A 19,534-nucleotide genomic window follows, 5' to 3' on the forward strand; every position below is an offset into this window, starting at 1 on the left:
GGAATCCGCTCGAAACTTACGATCTGAATCCGGCTGATTCCCAGACAACCCAGCTAGCTGTCCCGTTTTGGATCGCACGCACGTCCAATTGTCCAAAGTACAATAATCCCAGTCCATAACTAACCATTTAGCCTGGAAATAATGGCGATCACGCCCCTCGCTCCCATTTTCAATACACGCACGTACTCCGATCCGGATCTAGTGTCGGGTTAATCGCGTTAAGCAAAGCAAAATGGTTCCTTTTTGCTGTACGTACGGTGTGTGTCGGGGCAGTGTCTCTACTGGATTAGGGTAACAACAAAAGTTTTACAGCTCACGAGAGCCTAAAATCCAAGTTGTTTCCATCGATCGGCGAGCGTTAAAAAGGAGAGCTCTGCAGGTAATTTCGACATGGGGCAAAACCTGACGGATTCACATGCAGGTAATTTCGTCCGGAAGCGCGGTAATTTTCTGTGTATTTTGTTGGTGGTTTGTTTAGTGCTAGTAGTAGCTTGTCGTATGGTCTTTGAGATCGACCGGTTTAGCTGGCACCACACTCGGATTGAGTACCATGTCCCTCAGATCTGATCCAGTTAATCCGCCTGCTGTAATTTGACAGCTAAGTGTAAGAGTTAGGGGTAGTGCTAGTACGGACGGTGCAGTGCTAGTGGGAGTAATTAACGAGGGAACATACGAGCTTAATTAACGTGTGTGAGCCAGCATTTGGGAGTTCAAATATCAGTATCGCTGTCGGCCGTCGCATGTGGGCCATGATGTTATACCTTTTGTGCTTTTGTTGCTTGAAGTGGTAAAACAATACTGCTAGTAATAAGATTAATAAAATGGCTAGGGCGAAGTGTTCGTTTTAGAGCGAAAGAAAAAAAATGCTGGCCGGCCGCAGACGGGGTTTGAAGTTGAACTGGTACGGATGGCTGCCTCGCCAGATTGCTAGCTTTACTGTAGATAAGCTAGACACGATCCAGTCAGGGAAAAGAAACCGCACGCGCGCAGGCAGGCAGGCGAGGTCGCGAGTAGCGGCCGGAGCGTGCGTCGACGGGTTCAAACCCAGCTTGAAACTTAACTCAGAAAAGATCTCGCCTGATTAATTCCTGCTGGAACGACGGTGTTGTTTTAAGTCCGGCAGTAACTGGTACACGTACGTACATTTCCTGTGGTTTTCTTTTTTGAAATCAGGGATCACTCCCAGGTTCCACATTGCATAGCCTGTGAAACCAGGACAAGGGTGCGGTGTGCAAATTCGGTTACAGACCGGCCTGTGGCCAAATTAAAAGCAGTTTCTTATTTCGTGTGAAAATTGGCCATTGGGACGATTTAAGTCAAATACCATGTCATTTACTTGTGATTAATCCGGTTCGGTTTACTGCAACAACGGGGGGAAATTAGTTCGAAATCTGTGCCCGTACAAACGTCCTGGACTGACCTGCGTATTGCCGGATCGAGTCTGGTGCCACGCACGGGCCGGGTGGGTGGAAACTGGAAAGCCTCGGCAATTTCGCCCCAAATGTTTTTCGACGGAATACAGGAACCGGAGCTAGCTTGACCTGAAAGGCCAAGTTTAATTAATTTCCGACAGTAGAAAAACGAGAGGCTATATAGATTGACCAGTTGACACTCGAATTCGGATTAATTCCCTTTTTCCGTTTCTTCAATGCGAGCCGTCTCGTTCGCTCGCTCTCCCGGCCCCGCCTTTTCTTTCTACCGTTAGTCTCCCCGGGCGTACTGATCGACGGCGACTTTGCAGCCTTGCAGGACGCGAGACTTCGGAGAAAGAGATCCAAGGAGGCGGCGGCAGCGAGACTCCACACCGCAGTCCGCAGCAGCAAAGTCGTGCAACGTGGTTCGTCCAGTCGAGTTTCTGGGGTCCGTCTTTCGTTCGAGTGCATCGGTCGCTGGCTGGCACAGGCCAGCGTCGGCTGCGGAAGCACGCAGGCTACCGGGAAGCAGGTGGGGGCATCGGATTATTCGGAGATTTAGGCAGTGTTTGGTTGGAAAACGAGAAGAATGTAATGAAACGGTTTTATTTTAACTGCCTTAGTAGTCCACTCATGTTGGTAGTCTCGTCACTCATGCGATGCTCAACATTGCTACGATTTTTCCTGTCGTTATTGTTCGACTATGGGTATGGAATAGTTGGGCCTAGAAAATTATAATTTCTCCGTAAGTGTGCTTCACCAGGCCTCATTTTTAGCTGGACTGCTAATTGGGCCCACAAAAGCCTTCCTATAGCCTATAAGGGAACCAGCGGCGGCGATGTCCCCGGCAGTGCTCGCTAATACAAGAGCTCGGCCGCGGCCGAGATCCGAAACATTTCTATTGGGAATAATCATATGGACCGCCATACCGCGGACGGTTGTTCCGTACAGTCCATGGGCTTTCTGTGGAACAGAACTTAGTCATGGGACTTGCGTGGACGAGAGGTACAGCCGTACAGGGCAGTCAATTTGGGCCGTGTCTTGTATGGGTGAATTAGGCCCAGATGTTTTCTCCTCGTGCATTAAAAAAAAAAACTAAGGAGAAAACAAAGCTTAAGCGTTCTCAAGGATTACCACACACAGTAATGGCTGATGGTTCGTCTCTACCGTGACTACGACCGAGGCCTGTCTCGTAGCAGCCATCACTGTACATGATATACTCGTATGTGAGAGCCGGTGGATGGATAGATGTTATCCTCAGCCCTTTCTTAGGCCACCAATCCACTTTGAAAACCTCAATGGCATAAATGCACCTACTACTGTTACATGGAACGGAAGCCAACGATGTAGCCGGACAGTGCAGTACTCCTAGTTGGAATAACACAGAGCTATCGATCGGTTGCCGGCTCAATGTGATGAATTGGAGAATCTGGCTAGTACTAGCATCCATCAGACCATCACCGGCCCATGCATGGCCATAAGTCAATCATAGCTCGTGTCCCGAACCTTAATTTAGCAAAGGCACGTCAGCTTGACGCAACTCCACAGATAAAATCGATGTAGTAGTTGGATAATACCGATCAGGTCGCTCATCCGGTGATTGCGTTTTCAGAAATCGGACATGTACGTGCAGACAGAAATATGTTACTCCAATAGAAGAAAGGTTGAGTGAGACAGGGACGTGCTTAATTGTGCATTGCAGACCCGATGGGGATCTACTACTTAATTTTGAGATCGATTGCATGATGAACATAGTTGACCTTGTTATATAATAGCTGGCCAGCACGCCCACGGCCCATCCATCCTAGTGGCCACCAGCCTACTTTCAGTGATCATCATCATCGATCATCTTGAAGACTTGAACGCAACCCAACCCAACCTAGTCTTGCAGAGCTAAAAAATAGATCGATATGCTCGTCAGGGATCATGAGAGATCTCGGGGCGCTAAACCTTTCGGACTGTATAGCTAGCTAATAGCTCAGCTCAGCTAACTCTAGGCCGAGAGAGACTCGTCGCTCTTATCCCTCGATCGTAATGTTAGGTGGGTCGCCAATTGGGTCGCGCTGTGCGTGCGTGCGTTCGAAAATACTTCTTCTTCTCCTTTCCGTGCGTCTCTCTCGCGGTCTTATGCTAGTGCTCCATCTCCATGATTGATTAGCTAGCTCCTTTAGGGGCAGGCAGGAGCCGATCGATCTCGATCCGCAGGCCGCAGGCCGCAGCCCCGCGGCTATTTAGCACCGAGGAAAGATACTGCTGCAAAGTGCGCAGCTCGTGCTCGACCCAAGTCGAGAGAGGCGTCAACATCGTGCTTGATCGATGGGGATATCGTCACCGTCCACGGCGGCCGGCCGCGTGCTGCTGATCCTGCTCCTTCTCCACCTCGCCTTCGCCTCCTCCTCCCACGCGGCTCGCTTCACCAGTACGTGTCATTCGCCGCAATACTGATTTGATCTCGGCGCCCTTCTTTCTTCCGGCGGTGTTCTTCTTTACTTTCCTCGGCTGGCTTGATGGAGCTGCTGGATTGCTGGTTCTGATGTTTGGATCGATGCAGGGAGGTACTACGGGACGGCGGCCGCGGTGGAGGCTCCGGGGTTTCGTGGTCATGGCGTTGCTGATTTACTGGAGGTACGTGCTGTCTGCTCTCTGCTGTGCCTGTGCTTAATGGACCATAGCTTGCTTGTGTGCGCTGACTGATTTGAGGTCTAGCTCTCTCCAAGTCACCGGCCGTGTTGTGATTCAGCCTGGATCGATTTTTTCTTTTCTTTGATTTCCTTTTTGTCTGGATAGAAAGCTACACATAGTTGACCCTGTTGTCTTCTGACGAGTCACTTCACTTGGATCCCCATAAGTCAAGAGGTCAATATCTTCAGGTTCAGAATACAAGTCAACACACCCGTACGTGTGCCACTCGCTAGTCACTAGCCACGCAATTTAAGTTATCTGATAGTGCGATTCTTGGTGATGCGTGGCCTTGTGCTATACATGGTTTTCTTTTTGGTATACAAAACAAAAGGTTTCAAGCTCGGTCGTCTACTAGTACATCAAAATGTGTTATCAAACCAGTTTTCTTCAGAGAATTGCATCTGCGAAAACTCGAACTGAGAAAACATGTCCAGAAAACACTTGCTATAATTCTGCACAGGAAAGCCTTTGTCGCTCAAATCTGCGCACAAATTACTTTTTGCAGGAGAACGGGAGGAGAAGCGATGCGGTCGTGGAGGAGATGTTTGGGAGGATGGCTCTGCAGACGACCGACTACCCTGGCTCAGGCCCAAACGACCGCCACACACCCAAGGCACCCGGGACATGATCCAGCAGTACCAAGTCCAGAGCTCGTTGAGCCGTGATATATTATTGTACAGAGAAATTAAATTAGCTCGCCGATCAGTTAGTACTAGAACGCAGCAAAACGGTGACACTACTGAACAGTGAAGATTAAAACTCTTGAAGACTTCAAGTGTAAATTCAAGATCTCTGTAAGATAGTTAAACATGCTACTCCAGCTAGCTGGGTCCACAAAGGGTGTCATATCTTGCTACTTACTGGTTTGTACTATAGTGTTCTTCTAGATACGACATAAATATAGACAATGATTTACTGGTGGTGTTCAGATGTGTCAAAGATTATCTGTCAGTCACTGTTCCATCATCAATGACGCTAAAAACACTCCATACTGTGGACGACTGCGACATTGCTAGGAGTGACCTTCTCGCTGATACACACACGGCACCAGCAAGCAGTTGGGACTGTGAGCAGCACAGCTCCATCAGACCAAGATGCAGCACTTGTTTCGTCCTGAAGCAACGGGGAACTCTGCATTCCACCTTCCAGGTGACAACAACAGATTAAATTCGACTTCTCGAGTAGAAAACAAACAACCAAATTAACGAATTCGACGAGAAAATGGCGCAATTAGAAGGAAAGAGTTTGAGGAACCAGAAGATGAAATATGTTTCTCTCTGAAACTTGAACATCATATTTCCACAGACAAAGATGATCCACATTTGCCCCAATTTCCCTCAACTATTAGAATTTCCCTCAACTATTAGCTACTATGTACAGTACATCGAAGAAGACGAAGAACAACCAGCCGACCACCAATCTGAACCAATCGGAACCAATTTTGAACCAATCGGAACCCAATTGCTAATCCTACTCCTAATCCACGTCCTCTACCCTAATGTTCCACGGCTGCTCACTCTGCTCCTCCTCCTCCCGCGGACTCTGATCGCCTCCTCCTCCCAGCGCCACGTAGGTCACCAGCAGCGCGCCCCTGGGCCTCCGCCCCTCGCCGCCGCCGCCGCCGTCCTGCTCCGCGGGGTCCGCCTTCGGAAGCTTGCTGCGGCAGACGGGGCAGCTGCCGTGCACGCCGAGCCAGCGCTCCAGGCAGCCCCCGTGGAACCGGTGCCCGCACGGCATCTCCTTGCCGGCCTCGAACGCGTCCAGGCAGATCGCGCAGTCCTCCGAGCCTCCCCGCGCCGGGGCCTCCTTCAGCGACGCGATCGCCGCCTTCGACGCCGGCGGGGCGCCGCCGAGCCCGCCGGAGAACAGCTCGCCGTCGCCGTCGACGAGGACGTGGTGCACCATCATCACGCCGCCCGGGGACGCCGCCATCCCCATCAGCAGCCGCAGGATGCCGGCGCCCACGCTGTCGCCGCCGCCGTTTTCCGCCGAGGCCATAGGACGAGATGAGAGCCGATCGAGACGCCGAGAGAGGACGGGAGCGAGATTCTTCTTCTTCTTTTTCGAATTTGGCGTCTGATATTTTCTGGGTGCTTTGGCGGAAGTGTATATAAGACGGCGCAAGGCTGAAGGTTCTGGAAGATTCTAGGCTGGCGGTGTAGGTCTCTGAGCTGTGGGCCCTAATTTCTTTGACGGCGTGGGGGCCGTGTTTCGGTTGGAGAGGGCCGCTGTGTCGGGGTCGGAAATTTGGTGCGGGACGCGCTGGGGGCGCGCGAGACTAGAGGTTCCGGAATGTTCCAGATAACTCGTTGGTTCGCGGCTGACTCGTGGGGTCAGCTGGAGGCTGCGCTGTTTCTCTCCATGTGACTGGAAGGTTGTGGGACAAGGGAAACGGGGTGCGGGTTGGCCTGACGTGCGGGTCCCACGCCTAATTTTGAGATAGCGTGCGGGTCCCACGTGCGCTCCCCGTTTGTGAAAATTCGGCCCAGTGTAGGAAAGGGAAACTGCACTGGTTTGGGCTGCACATGGGCCAATTTTCATAGCGTGGAAGCATGCTGATCTTGTATCGTCTTCTCAAAAAAAAAAAAAAAGGCTGATCTGGTATCGTACTTAGCTGATCTTGTATCACACAACTGCTGTGCCAATTTTCAACGTGTGATACCCTGGCTTGAAGCTTAAAATTCCCCATCCTGGTGACACTGACCGTTGCTCCACGCTTTGCCCGAAGACCTTTCCAACCTCGATTCGGTTTTACGGACACATGTTTCGAAGACGGTTCTTCGACGTAGTGTTTGGTTGAGGTGATGTATTGGAATGATTTCGATAATTGAAATGTTTGTCGTGTTTGGCTCATAAAATATAAAAAATGAATGCAACCATTTGATTTCTCAGAAGAGAATATTCTTATAGTATGACTAACCATCTTATTTCTCAAAAAAATAGGAATCGTTTGGTTTCGGATTGAACTACTGATTTTAGGTAGGTGTTTGATTACTAAAATACAAAGAACTAGAACCAATAGAACCATTCCATTTCATTTCACTTTGCTCTCCAACGAATCACTACAAGAGAATCCGAGGGATTTCTGTCGACTTTATGCAGTGGGGCGGCGAAGGTAGCCAAATGCGTTTTTTCTTTCAGTAAAGCCTGATAGTGTTGTTGATCTTGGCATTGTTTATCTTAGTCTTACTTATGCCTATTGTTTTTACCTTTAGGTTTGACATCCATTTTTTGATACCAAATTTTACTGTTTGCGACGATTTTACATGATAGCACTGCATCGTGGACATCGCAACCCTCAGTCTCGCATATACCTGCAATGCATCCACGCACACCGTCGCCACAATGTCCAATCGAACGCCAAGGCCCACTGCACACTCGACTTTTCCGATGCCCTTTAAATTTTGAATTTTTTTGAAACCCGAGGAGGTTTCTATTAAAACGTACTCCAAATAGACTGGAGTACTACTGAATTTCGAGATGTGACGGCTGGCCCCAGATCACAATTAATGGACGGCAATGGGCCCATCGGCGAACAAAAACGGACGGCTCAGATGAATCCACTGGCTATTCTACTTCTCCACGCACACACCGCCACGGCATATACCATTTCCCTTCCCGCACCCACCGAAATCCGACGCCTCCCTCCCCTCCCATTGCCTTTTGCAGCTTCGCTTTGCTGGCGCCGTGCCGCAATTGAGATCGAGTCGGCGGCGGCGGGCGGTCCACTCGTCGGCGGCGAGGCGGGGGTCTAGGCTCGCGGGGTTCGGATCCATGGGATCCCGCGGCTTCGAGGCCGCCCTAGCCGTGTGCCCCGCCGCCGCCCAGGCCTACTCCAAGTACTGCGGTGAGCTCCCCTCGCTCTTGAATCCGCTTCCCTCGTCGTGGGTTTCGCTCGAAACTGGAGTCTCGAGAGTTCTAGGTCTAGAGTCGCTCGTGTCGTATCAGTGCCGGCTTGGTGGTTTATACTTTAGACACAGAATCTCGCGAATTTTAGGTGTTCTTTTGGTGGCGGTGTCATCTTTTCTTCATCCTTGCCAACTTTTTAAGGACATTTGATGACTGCGAGGAGCAAAGAACTGATCTTTGGTCGATCACGTGGTTTCTTGTCAGCGTCTTTAGAGGTTGTTGCCTTTGTGCCTAACCTTAGGGTTAGGAAAATATACTGCAAGAAATTTCAGTCAAGCGTGTAAGGTGAATGCCCGAGGTTGAAATCACAATTCAGTGATTTTTTATATGAATCCTGCACAACTGAAAATGAATCGGAATTACTTAAAAAAAGGATTAAAACTAGCAGGTCTTCACATCCACGCTAATGAGTATTATCCTAGATGACATTGCAAATTGTTTTGTGCTATATCCTTACTCGTTATGTTTGAATATAGATTACTCTTGTTTCTAATCACATTGCAGGCGTGTCGATCTAAACCCACAAAGAGTACTCTTATTTATATGCTTTCTTAGTTTATTGGTTGTTCTGTTTGCTGTATTGCTAGATATTATATCAGGATGCACAAATGCAAACGCAAGGGAAGGTCTGGTTGATCTTTCACAAACTATCGATGGCATCGAAGGAATGAGGTAAAGCTGATTTGTTACGCTGTGGCAGTATTTTTTTGTTTGTTTATAGTATAAATGACATGTGTTGATGTCTTCTTAATCACGAGGTAGCTCATACCATTAGAACATCTCAACAAGTGGTTACTAAGGTCATTACTTAGAGCAGAGAGAATATCTTAAATCATCAGTAGTAGCAACCTTTTCCGAACTGTTGATGTGGCCTTTTGGTAACAAGGGTATCTCCACTAAACTAAATAGTTATTACTAATGCCTTGGTATACGTGCAAGTTGTTTCTCTCTGGAGTAACAATTACTTTCTCTCTCATCTTTTCTCCTCCACATCACCTAAATGTTGACGTTGCATGCTCTTAACGGTGAGGTGGATTGTTGGAGCTGCTCTTATTGTGTTCTTAATTGTGATCATTAAAAATAATACTCCCTCCGTTCCATAATAAGCGTCGCTGATTTTTTTTACCAGTAAAACACCCCTTTATTCATTGGCAATAATAGTTACATCGTTCAAGAGTAGAGGTGCAATACTAGGAGGTGGATCATGAAGCCACACTCCGGGAGGAGAAAATTTAGCTAGACTTGCTAATTCATGTGCAACACAATTAGAGTACACCTTTGTACTAAATCAGCGACTCTTATTATGGATCGAAGGGAGTAATAAGGAGTTGAAACTTTTTCTGAACTAAAGGATTCCACCAACTCACATTTCTCGTAATGCACATTACTTGGCAGGGGCCTGACTCAACTAAGATTGTGTGATACTGTGATGTACTCCTATGTTATATGGAGTAGTTGTTTCATAACTGTATGTTGTTTTCCCTAGCTAGGAGATCTCACGCCAATAACCTGCCGAGGACAAACATAATCACATATCTCCCATGCTTGAGAATACTCTTCTCAGTTTGTATTTGACTGATTACATTTTGTGTCATTCATCCAGGGATGGAATATTTGGTGATATTCACAAGCTCATGTCAGTTCTTGAGTTAGTAAGAGGCTCTTACCAAGCAGATTATGCATTTTTCAAATGCTTTTCAATACATTTTGCTGATCTAGGACCCTCTTTTAGGATGACGCACGCCACTTCAGTACCTTTTATGATTTTGTCTTCTTCATTTCTCGTGAAAATGGCCAGAAGAATATTAGTAAGCCCCTTTATCCTTCAGCATTTCCATGCATACTGCTGTATCTTTCTTACACCCCCACAATGCTTAACTTGGATGTCGCATTTCTTGATTTAGCCATTCAGAAAGCTGTAGCAGCATGGAGGATAGTTCTTAATGGAAGATTTCGGTTGCTTGACCGATGGTGCAACTTTGTTGAGGTATAAAAATTTCACTGTTTAACAACTATATGTAAATTCCATGATTTATGGTTACTCCAGTAGATCAGCAAAGAAGATATCTAATAAAAATATGTATGCTTTCGACTAGAACTCAAATAGGTCTTTCTTTTATATAGTTCTTCACAGAATTAACTTATCCTTTTGCACTCCTATTCTTGTTATAAACTGCAAACAGTAGACGTTCCCATGTATCTTTAGCCTTATCCTTTTGTTTTTCAGAAGTATCAACGGCACAACATATCTGAGGATGCCTGGCAGCAGCTGCTAGCTTTCAGCAGGTGCGTAAATGAGGACCTGGAAGGTTATGATCCAAAAGGTACAATTCCTTGGATTTTCAGCTCTGTGCACCCTTCATAGATTTAGCGTGGTAACAGTAGAATCCCCTGATTACTGTTTGTTTGTGTCTTTTTCCTCAGGTGCCTGGCCAGTTGTAATTGATGATTTTGTGGAGCATATGCACAGGTACGCTTTCCAATTTAGTTTATTGGCTTTACTCCATGTCTGAACATAAATCACGACCACTCAATTTTCTGCTGCAAACTTGACTGGACTCTTTGTATTTGTACTACAAAAAGAAACGTAGGGAGTCGCTCTGTATCATACGATTAATAATAAAATACTTCCTCTCCGGCAAAATTTAGGTATCTTTAGAGTGGAGTCAGTCAAACAGTTTTAGGTTTGGCTATTTATATAGAACACGTTACCAACATTGAGAACATCAACTGATATTACTAGATCCATCAAATATACTTTCATAATGTATAGCTAATTTGTATTTGGAGCAAAGTATTTTCAAATAAGTTGATGGTCAAAATTACTTGTATTTGTGACAGAACAGGTAGTTAATTTTGTCTGATCGGTCTATATTGTAAATTGTTTTCAGAAGCCATAATGTGTAGTTATGCCCATAAAAAAGTGGGTTCAAAATGGATTAGATTGTCCACTATGTGCGCATGAATATCAATACCAGACAAGCAAGATTATGTCAGGCTAATGAGTCTATCGTGCATGATAATAGGCTTGGGAAAGTCTCTGCTTGTATGTTAAGTTGTTTGCGCTTAGTGCTTGTACTTTGCAAAACTACATTATTTCTAAGATGCTACTTGTACTGTTTCTTAATGGGCTTCCTTTGTAAATTGTAGAATCTATAACCCTGGGGACTTCTCCAGTGCAATGGAATCACAATGCAGCATTTCCAATACATTTAGAGGTACTTTTTTGAGGAATTACTATTTATATTTGTTATTTAGTCAGATGTGGTTAATTGGTTATGTAGAATACTGTGTGACAGGGCTGAATCTATTACCCGGATCAAAGAGAAAATGCCCTACCCGGTCTAACTCCAGTGAGGAGAACAAAGAGCTTTCAGATGGTCTTAGACGCTCTGTTTATCTTACGCCGTTGAAGCGACTGAAGGAAACTTCTGTCCCCAATAAATATGGGGTCTGGGAGTGCAACCCAGGTACCCCTTTCCTTAACAGTTCATCAGATTATCGCGAGGATACAAATTTACACAACTCAAGAGGTTGTCTTCAGAACTCCCCTTGTATTATTGAGGATAGTTTGTCGAAAGGGTTCGAAGGTTGCATTTCAATGAAATGCTCATTTTAATAGAATCAGGAATACCTGATTTAATCATGTATGACAGTCAATAAACTATATATTTCTATTTTGTGTCAACACCATTATGGCTTTGTATTTAGTCAGTTTTCCAGTAATGGTATAATTTTGTACCCAAACAATGATGTTATAGGTAATTGTGTTCTCTTGCTGTTATAGCAAACATTTGTGTGTTCTACTTCTTTTGCTATGTATTTTGATATTAAGATATCTGTGTTTTTCTTTTCCCCCTTTGTTTTGAATTTTGATAATTGACTACATCTGTCAGAATGTTGGTATTTTTATGTTACCATTGAGCACACATTCTACTGAGATACTTCAAAAATGCTGTTACGAATTGAGGAAATGGAAATGATGACTGGTATAATTTTTGCCCCTTGAGTAACCTTAGAAGTAAGACCAGCATTGCGCACATCAGTTCTGCCAGGTCCCCAGAGGCTACAGCAACAAATTTGAGCAAACATAATTTGATCCAACAATTTGCTATAACTTGTTTGAAGAAAGTATTATCCGGACTGGAAACTTCTGTAGTGTAACAGCGTCTACTGAAATCTTCGAAGCGTTTATACTCAGAAAAAACCCGTCTATCAGCAATTCATACAGTTCAGGTGCTGTCATTGACAGCAAGCGCAAGTGCCAGTGAAGTTTAGCCCTAACAATACAAATGCTAATCCTTGTAGATAGAGATTAAAATAGTAGCTAGTCTTCCCATGGAATACAAGGTTGTACGATGCACAGAAGAAAAGAAACACCGAAAATCCAATCTCACGAAAATTTACCCTGCAAGAAAAATGATTATGTCCGTTACAGTCTAGCATATGGTATCTGATTATTTTAAGATAAGCTAACCTTGGCTAAGAGGTTTACCTGTCTATTAATCTTTTCTTGGTCTTCTGAAGCAAGGGAACTTCGTTGTCCTCAAAACTGTTCCCTACCTTCTTTGTCACCACCCACTGGTTAAACTCTGATAATTCGAATAGACCAGCCAATGCAGCTCTCATGCGATGCATTGTCATCACGCTCTCAAACAAAATCCAAAATGGCAGTAGGTGTATATTTCTGCAGAGAAGGTTTTTAAGACATTATTTTACTATGTGGACAAAGCAGAGACGAGTGATTGAGTTGGAGCTAATAGCAATTGTTGAGAAACTTACTTTGGATGTCTTATGGCTGTGACCACTGTAAGTACCATGGGAATATAGGCAACACCCCAGATTGGTAGGAATAGTTCTGGAATCATGACTGATATTGGAACTAAGATATTGTAGAGGAAAAAGGCGACGGTAGGGGCCACAACTCTGCGCACCAAGAAGAAGCTATAGAGCATATGGAACTTCTTGAGGAGCGATACATCCTAATGAAACAACAATGGGATGGCTTTCAGTTTTACTTCTAAAATTTGTTTTAGACTTGCCAATGAGGGGGAAGAGAATCCTACTTTAGCAGCCAAAATATCTTTGGCTATTTTCCGGAACAAATTTGCGCCACCACAAGACCACCGGAATTGCTGTCGACAGTATGCCTTGTAAGTTGACGGCAACTCACTCTTAACCTGCATTGTGTTTGCACAGTCACATGATTACACAGAACTATTACCTCAACAGTATCAGTGTGTAAAATCTACTCACTCTGATGTCACCGACATATATAAATTTCCAACCCTTTAGGGTTGCTCGAACGGCCAAGTCCATGTCTTCAACTGTAGTGCGGTCCTTCCAACCTCCTGCCTCTTTGATGGCTGCTGTACGCCACACTCCAGCAGTTCCTTGGATTACAATAGACATGTCTTTAGATGGTCATTTATTTTATAATCTTTCTGAAGTATTGTGTTACTTCACGGCCTTAGAATCCATATGGGGTAAAGGTGTGTACCATTGAAGCTGAAGAAGGCAAAGGTTGCTGATCCTGCTTCTTGTTCAACTTTGAAGTGGTAATCGAAAAACATCTTTTGTACCCTTGTCAACAGGCTTGAGGTGTCATTCACTGCAAAATTCTGTCAATTAAGAATCGATCAATTCAATCAGAGCAAACAAAATATTTATTGTTTTGCGAAGTTGGCACACTAGCAGTATTTTCCATGAACTTTCTTGGAGCTATTTCTGTACCTTGCTTTTATGGTACTATCTTAAACAATGAGAAGTATCAGTCAGAACATTTGTTTTGTGCAACCAAAGCGGTGAGTTTCATATCCCCAAGTTCCTGATGTTAGTTTTGAAAGCTGTGCTTCTGTATTTTTCCCCCCGAAGAATGAGGTCTGGAAATGTACAGAGCATTCCTATGTGGTGAACTGGTGATGGGCTGAAATGTTTGAAGTGTATATGACGACGTAATTATGTAGGGCTAATTTTTGCAGTTCAGTTTTCATTTCATAGCGTAATGAAAACTGTCTTATGATAGACTGGTGCAGGAAAGAGTAATGCAAATTGTCCCCCGAGTACTTACCAAACGCCCACCGAGCTTGAACAAGACCAACTTCTGGATTGTGGATGAAGAACGGGACTGTTCTGAGAAGGAAGTCTGGTTCAGGCTGAAAATCAGCATCAAATATGGCAACGTATTCACACTGCTTGGCATAGTCCCATTCCATTCCTTTCTTCAGGGCTCCTGCTTTAAAACCCTTGCGGCTGCTTCTTGTGGTATACTTGATGTTCACACCCTTGCTCGCCCAGCTTTCGCATTCAAGCCCCACCAAATTCTGCAGAAAGAAGTAATCCATTCAGCATAGATTCTTTAGATCGTGTACACTATGTAAGATGCTTGATGTCTCTGTCTAGAAGCTTATCTAAGGATGACACTCTCTTCACTGATCCTATGAAGCCTGATCACTTTTAGGGGCTAGAGATTGGGACCTAGGAAGTCTTGTGAATCTGGAAAATAATAGGTGAACTGAGATTTCAATCACCTGGTAGTTGGTAGCATGTGTATGGACTAACGAAGGCCTGTTTACAGTCTCAACACTTACCCTCAGGCTAGGTTTAGTTTCGTTGCTGTATTATGTCAAGTTGCCAGCACAAAGGGATTTAGGGATATATCAAGCGGTGCTACCCTACTTGGAAACACTGTTAATGGATGGATAAATCCAATGGGGGTACTACAGATATGATGGCCAGGTCAGGTCTACCTGTACTAACGGACATTTGATTGGGAGACCACACCTGCTTTATGTAAAGAGTTCTTGTGCTTCATATTTTTTGAGGAAATGAACCTTCATGAATTTAGCAAACAAATTTATTTCACAGCCATAAGTACAGCATGCCTCAATGGAGTGTTAGGAAGAGAAATTTACAAGGAACCATGAGGTACAACAAGTGAACAGATCTTTTCTTAGCAATCCAAATACTAGGAGGTAATAATTTAGGCAACTGAAAGATCCCTCTCTGGAGGGGAATATGCTCACCAATTATTGAACCATCTCCTCAGATCCATCTACTATGGGTCTGAATAAAAACATTAGACAAGCGGGCAGCGAGCTAGAGGGGGACTCACTGGTTCAGAGCAATGGGACTCTTGATGTAGATGTAGGGAAATATCAGGACCAAGTAAAGGAGTTCATGCGAATATACTGTATACCGCGGACCCGTCTCCGGTAATCAGTATGAAATGCTAAAATTAGTTGGATCCATGCTGCTGGTTGAGTGATGGTATCCTGTCCACATGGTTTCTGGTGTGGTTATATTCAGATCGGTGCCTTGACTGATGAACAAAATCACACAATATCTGGTTATGGCTATATGCCCAGATCAGGTGCAGAGCAATTGTATGGCACCAAGCCCAAATGGCAATTATTTTTGGAAACTGCTACAACTTCTCACTTCCATTTCATTGGGGGACTAGTCATTACTATTTTTCATGGCAGATAGAGGTCCCTAGCACCCAGACAGCTGGGGTCCACATACTGTACCCATGTGATTGAAGGACCCATGATCCTGATGCAGGGGAATAATTAAAAAGATAGTACCGATATACTCTTTTAACTTGTGTTCCAAATTCTAGCTTCCCCTCCTCACTATAATCCTTTCCCCCTAATTCCATGACAACTTCGTAGTTCTGATAGTGAAAGGAAACCTAGACCCTAGACTCCCTAGTTGACAACTCTACTTTAGTTTCCTCATGACTAATGTCGAAGTAGTTATCACCCAACTAATCTGTAGAACCGCACAATTTACTAGCACAATTTAACACCCAGCCAGTAGCTAATCACTCAAAAGAAGCTGCATGCATGCTCCTATGACAGCTTGTGTCGTGCCCTTTCTTAGCAACATCATGTCCATGTCTCACTTATTTAGGATATAGAATTTGAAAGTATCATCCAGTACTCCTAAGAGCTTAAGCCCCTGCACTAGCTTCTAAAATAAAAGAGGCAAGTTGCAACTAACATGACGATGCTATCTGATAGGGACTACTACGGAAGCAGTTATGCATAAAACAATGGTCCAGCATGGGAGAAAAATCGATCCCCAGCGCTGCGGCAAGAGGAGTTAAGTCTACCTTGATAAACGGATCGGTGGAGTCATCCAGCACTTGGACAATTATCCTGTCCCTCGGCCACTCGAGCTCACATGCCGCCCTTATCGACAGCTTGTACACCTGCACGCACAGCTCAATCACATACAGATAAATTATCAGCACGTCGGGAATATTTAATTAATCTCGCAAAAGGTAAAATAACAAATCAAATCAAGGAAATCATCGAGAGGAGAATAGAATAATTTCTTCACCTCCAGCTCATTGTACATGGGTATCTGGACCAGGACCATGGGGTAGTGGACGCCGGTCCCCTTCTCCTCGTCGGCGGCATCGGCGGCGCCGGCGAGGGGCTCCCACTTGAACCGCCACTCGGGGCGCCAGCCGATGGCCTTGACGCCGAGGCTGACGACGCAGTTGTACACGGCCTCCACCACCAGCATCACCGACATCGCCATGCACGCCCACACGGCCACCTGCAGCACCGGCGCGATCACCCCGCCCCGCACCCGCACCCACAGCTCGTGCGCCTCCCCCGCCGCCCCGGAGGAGGAGTTGTTGGAGCCATCGAACACGCGGATGAACAGCGAGAACGCCTCCTGCAAGCCCAGCGGCGCGCCCACTGCGAGAGGTAACGGGGAGAGATGAAGGAATGAGGACGCGAAAGGGGAATCCGCATCAGATCGATCACGTGCGCCGCGGACGACCGATATGGGGGAAGGGGGGAAGAGGAGACTCGGGAGGAGTAATGTGTACCGGTGGGTGGGGCGCGGAAATCGATGGCGCCGGAGGAGATGGCGGCGGCGAGGGCGGCGGCGGCGGCGAGGGCGAAGAGGAGAGCGCCGCCGATTTCTCCAGCCTCCATGGGTGAAGCGCGTCGAGGAGAGAGGGAGAGAGAAAGGGAGAGTACGACTGGTGGAGGCAGGCCAGCGAGCGAGGGAGCGAGCCAATGCCCAATGGGGAGAGCGGACGGGGGTTGGATTTTCCTGCGTCTACGCCTATGTTTGTACTTTCCCGATTCCTCTTTTGCCATGCTCCGACGTGCTTTTTATATCTTCAAGTGGGTACACTTTGCACGTCTCTGTCAGCTATTAAATCCAAATGTTTGAGTACGGTTTGATCATGAACACCATTATTAGCATTCATCTTGAACAATGGGAAAGAAGGAATTTGCATCCATCTTGGATTTAAAATTTGTTTGTGCGCAAAAATTTCGCTCGAACGATAAAGCAATGACAAATGCGGATGAGAATGACATAACAATATCGAAATCGAATTCTCACTTTGTGTTTACAGAATATTTAATGTATTGTAATATTATACGGTAGTGTGCAAATGGAATTTGAATCAATCCTCGCCATTTTTCTCAACCATTGGTTAAAAAATATTGGCCTGCAAATATATGGGTCATGGTTAATTATATTGTTTTTGCTATCACCAAGTAGTTGGATTTTAGTCAAGAGATCGGTCGATTTCTTAGCTATTGGATCTGGTTTATGCTTCAAGATTCGGAACGAACGATAACATTTTCATCAAGAAAAAGTCGCTTGACAAAAGCTCTGTTTGAATTAAGAAGCAACTTGTTGAGTTAAGAGCTTACTGCTCTAGACAAGTGCATTGGAAGCTCCGTAAAAATATACGGAGTATATCAATAACACCATAGTAGAATGTGAGACAATGCAGAGTGCGGTAATCTTGTGTGTAGATGGAGAGGAACATTTCTTGGCCTCTTTTCTCTGCCGTGGTGCACGTAGGCGGGGGTACCTAGCATTTTGGCTGTACTGGCCGTCATGTGCTGCAATTTTACATCCATCGTGCGGTGACGGTGAGGCAGATAGATCTGTACTGCGTGAGTACAAGACGGACGGCAGCATCTTCCGTCATCTGGGCATATTACCTCTACTGGCTGCTTTATTGCAGATCTGCTGGGGCCCAGGTACCGGAGCAATATTTATAATTCCATTTTACCTGCAAATTCTTGAATTCCGATTTCGTTCTAAAATATCCACTAATAGCACCATTTTTTTTGAAACGGATTAATATCACTACTAGTACCTGCATTTTGGATTAGTTGCCAAATTTTAACCGATCCGACCTGACGCGCAATCCTTGACTGACACCTTGGGGCCCACCGGCAGATAATGCTAAAACAGCAGCCAGCTGACGCGGAACACCGTGCTGTCAAGGGAGGCCTCGTCGATGCACGGCCCAGAAGATTAAGTCAAACAGGGAGTGATGATCTGGGGGAAGAACAGGACACGTGGACCCCCTGGAACGGTCATGATGCATGACTCAGACGGGCGAGACCACATTTTGTAAGTAATCCTTTTTTTTAATTTCCCAGTTCATGAATCACTCACCACGTCAATGATTGAGACCCCAATGATGCCGAATCTGAAAGGGGCGCGTGGTTTTCTGTGTACGTGAAAGGAATCCACGAAAGTTTCTTGGTGAACAACACCTGTCAATGCATGGGTCGACAGAGAGTTGGCTGGATTTAATTTGTTCCCATGCCGTGGTTTTTTTTCTTCCCGTTTCTGATTAAAATGTTTCAGTTGGAACACCTACCCTCTTTCTTGCCTCTCTGCCCGTAATTGTCTGGAGCGACCACCTGTGTTTAGTTCGTGAAGTTGTTCTTCCCTGCTCACAAATAATAGTATGATGATGATGCTAGTAGTCCCATTCGTTAACTGCATTTGTTGGCTTATGGATATGAAAAGATCAAACCTAACTGTATAGATGGTCTCACGCCACGTATGATATGTTGATATCGCATCGATAAACTATCTGCAAACTATCTGCAAGAACTAGTAGCAAGTTTCACAGTACGTGAGCCACACTGCGCAGGCGTTTCTTCACGATTTTTTTTATGTTTTTTGAGAATACGAAACTATTTTTCTCTTGACTCCTTTTCGTTTTGGGCTTGCTGTGGACTACGTGCAGGCAGCTGGGCCAGAAAACAAAAAGGCTGGGCCGTCTAGAGCTTCAAAAAACAGCTGGGCCTTAACAACGGAGCCCCTGCAGATAAGAAAGCAGAAATCCCCGGAAAAAAAAATGGAGCATATGAGAAGGCCCAAAAAGCAAGCACAATTTGATCGCTCCCAGATTCGCTACGCCTTTTTTTTTTGACGAAACGGCAGCAGCGATACATTTCATTGATTAAGATAGAACAAAAGAGTTATTTACAACTCCAAGAAGGAGAACAAAAACAGAAAACAGCCTAGGAAAGAGCTTCGGGAGGGCGAACACTGTGAAACCAACAACTCTCAATCATCTAAAGGAGGCAATTGCCTTGCAACTAGCAAGCTTCCAGGTCAGGAGCTCGTCGAAGGCAAGATCACAGAGCTTGGCAACGGAAGAATGCTGTGATTGAAACACCCTCTGATTTCGCTCGAGCCAAATATGCCACCATCCCAGCATGATCGTGACACCGAGACGG

At 45.5% G+C, this 19,534-nt stretch overlaps 4 protein-coding genes across 4 annotated transcripts; 2 read left to right on the forward strand and 2 right to left on the reverse strand.

The window, feature by feature from the left end:
• Nucleotides 1-3,245: 3,245 nt before the first annotated feature.
• LOC100832306 lies at nt 3,246-5,024 on the forward strand. Its single transcript, XM_003562579.4, has 3 exons — nt 3,246-3,831; nt 3,964-4,037; nt 4,600-5,024. Exons 1-3 carry the CDS (start codon nt 3,729-3,731, stop codon nt 4,720-4,722), a joined length of 300 nt encoding a protein of 99 aa, XP_003562627.1. The 5' UTR covers nt 3,246-3,728; the 3' UTR covers nt 4,723-5,024.
• Nucleotides 5,025-5,338: 314 nt separating this feature from the next.
• LOC100832618 (E3 ubiquitin-protein ligase RING1-like) lies at nt 5,339-6,184 on the reverse strand. The gene has a single exon (XM_003562580.4). The coding sequence runs from the start codon at nt 6,090-6,092 to the stop codon at nt 5,571-5,573; it is 522 nt and encodes a 173-aa protein (XP_003562628.1). The 5' UTR covers nt 6,093-6,184; the 3' UTR covers nt 5,339-5,570.
• A 1,524-nt stretch (nt 6,185-7,708) lies between these two features.
• LOC100832928 lies at nt 7,709-11,841 on the forward strand. The gene is made up of 9 exons (XM_003562581.4): nt 7,709-7,941; nt 8,591-8,675; nt 9,607-9,655; nt 9,736-9,811; nt 9,908-9,990; nt 10,231-10,327; nt 10,428-10,473; nt 11,154-11,221; nt 11,303-11,841. Exons 1-9 carry the CDS (start codon nt 7,869-7,871, stop codon nt 11,620-11,622), a joined length of 897 nt encoding a protein of 298 aa, XP_003562629.1. The 5' UTR covers nt 7,709-7,868; the 3' UTR covers nt 11,623-11,841.
• Nucleotides 11,842-12,097: 256 nt separating this feature from the next.
• On the reverse strand, nt 12,098-17,105 carry LOC100833241 (probable mannan synthase 7). The gene is made up of 10 exons (XM_014897068.2): nt 16,852-17,105; nt 16,350-16,717; nt 16,120-16,218; nt 14,074-14,326; nt 13,504-13,614; nt 13,260-13,396; nt 13,070-13,183; nt 12,786-12,985; nt 12,499-12,690; nt 12,098-12,411 (listed from the first exon to the last, which is right to left on the reverse strand). The coding sequence occupies exons 1-10, from the start codon at nt 16,958-16,960 to the stop codon at nt 12,246-12,248; spliced, it is 1,749 nt and encodes a 582-aa protein (XP_014752554.1). The 5' UTR covers nt 16,961-17,105; the 3' UTR covers nt 12,098-12,245.
• Nucleotides 17,106-19,534: the final 2,429 nt, after the last annotated feature.

The sequence above is a fragment of the Brachypodium distachyon genome, chromosome 1 (assembly GCF_000005505.3).
Source record: "Brachypodium distachyon strain Bd21 chromosome 1, Brachypodium_distachyon_v3.0, whole genome shotgun sequence".
Classification (NCBI taxonomy): domain Eukaryota; kingdom Viridiplantae; phylum Streptophyta; class Magnoliopsida; order Poales; family Poaceae; genus Brachypodium; species Brachypodium distachyon.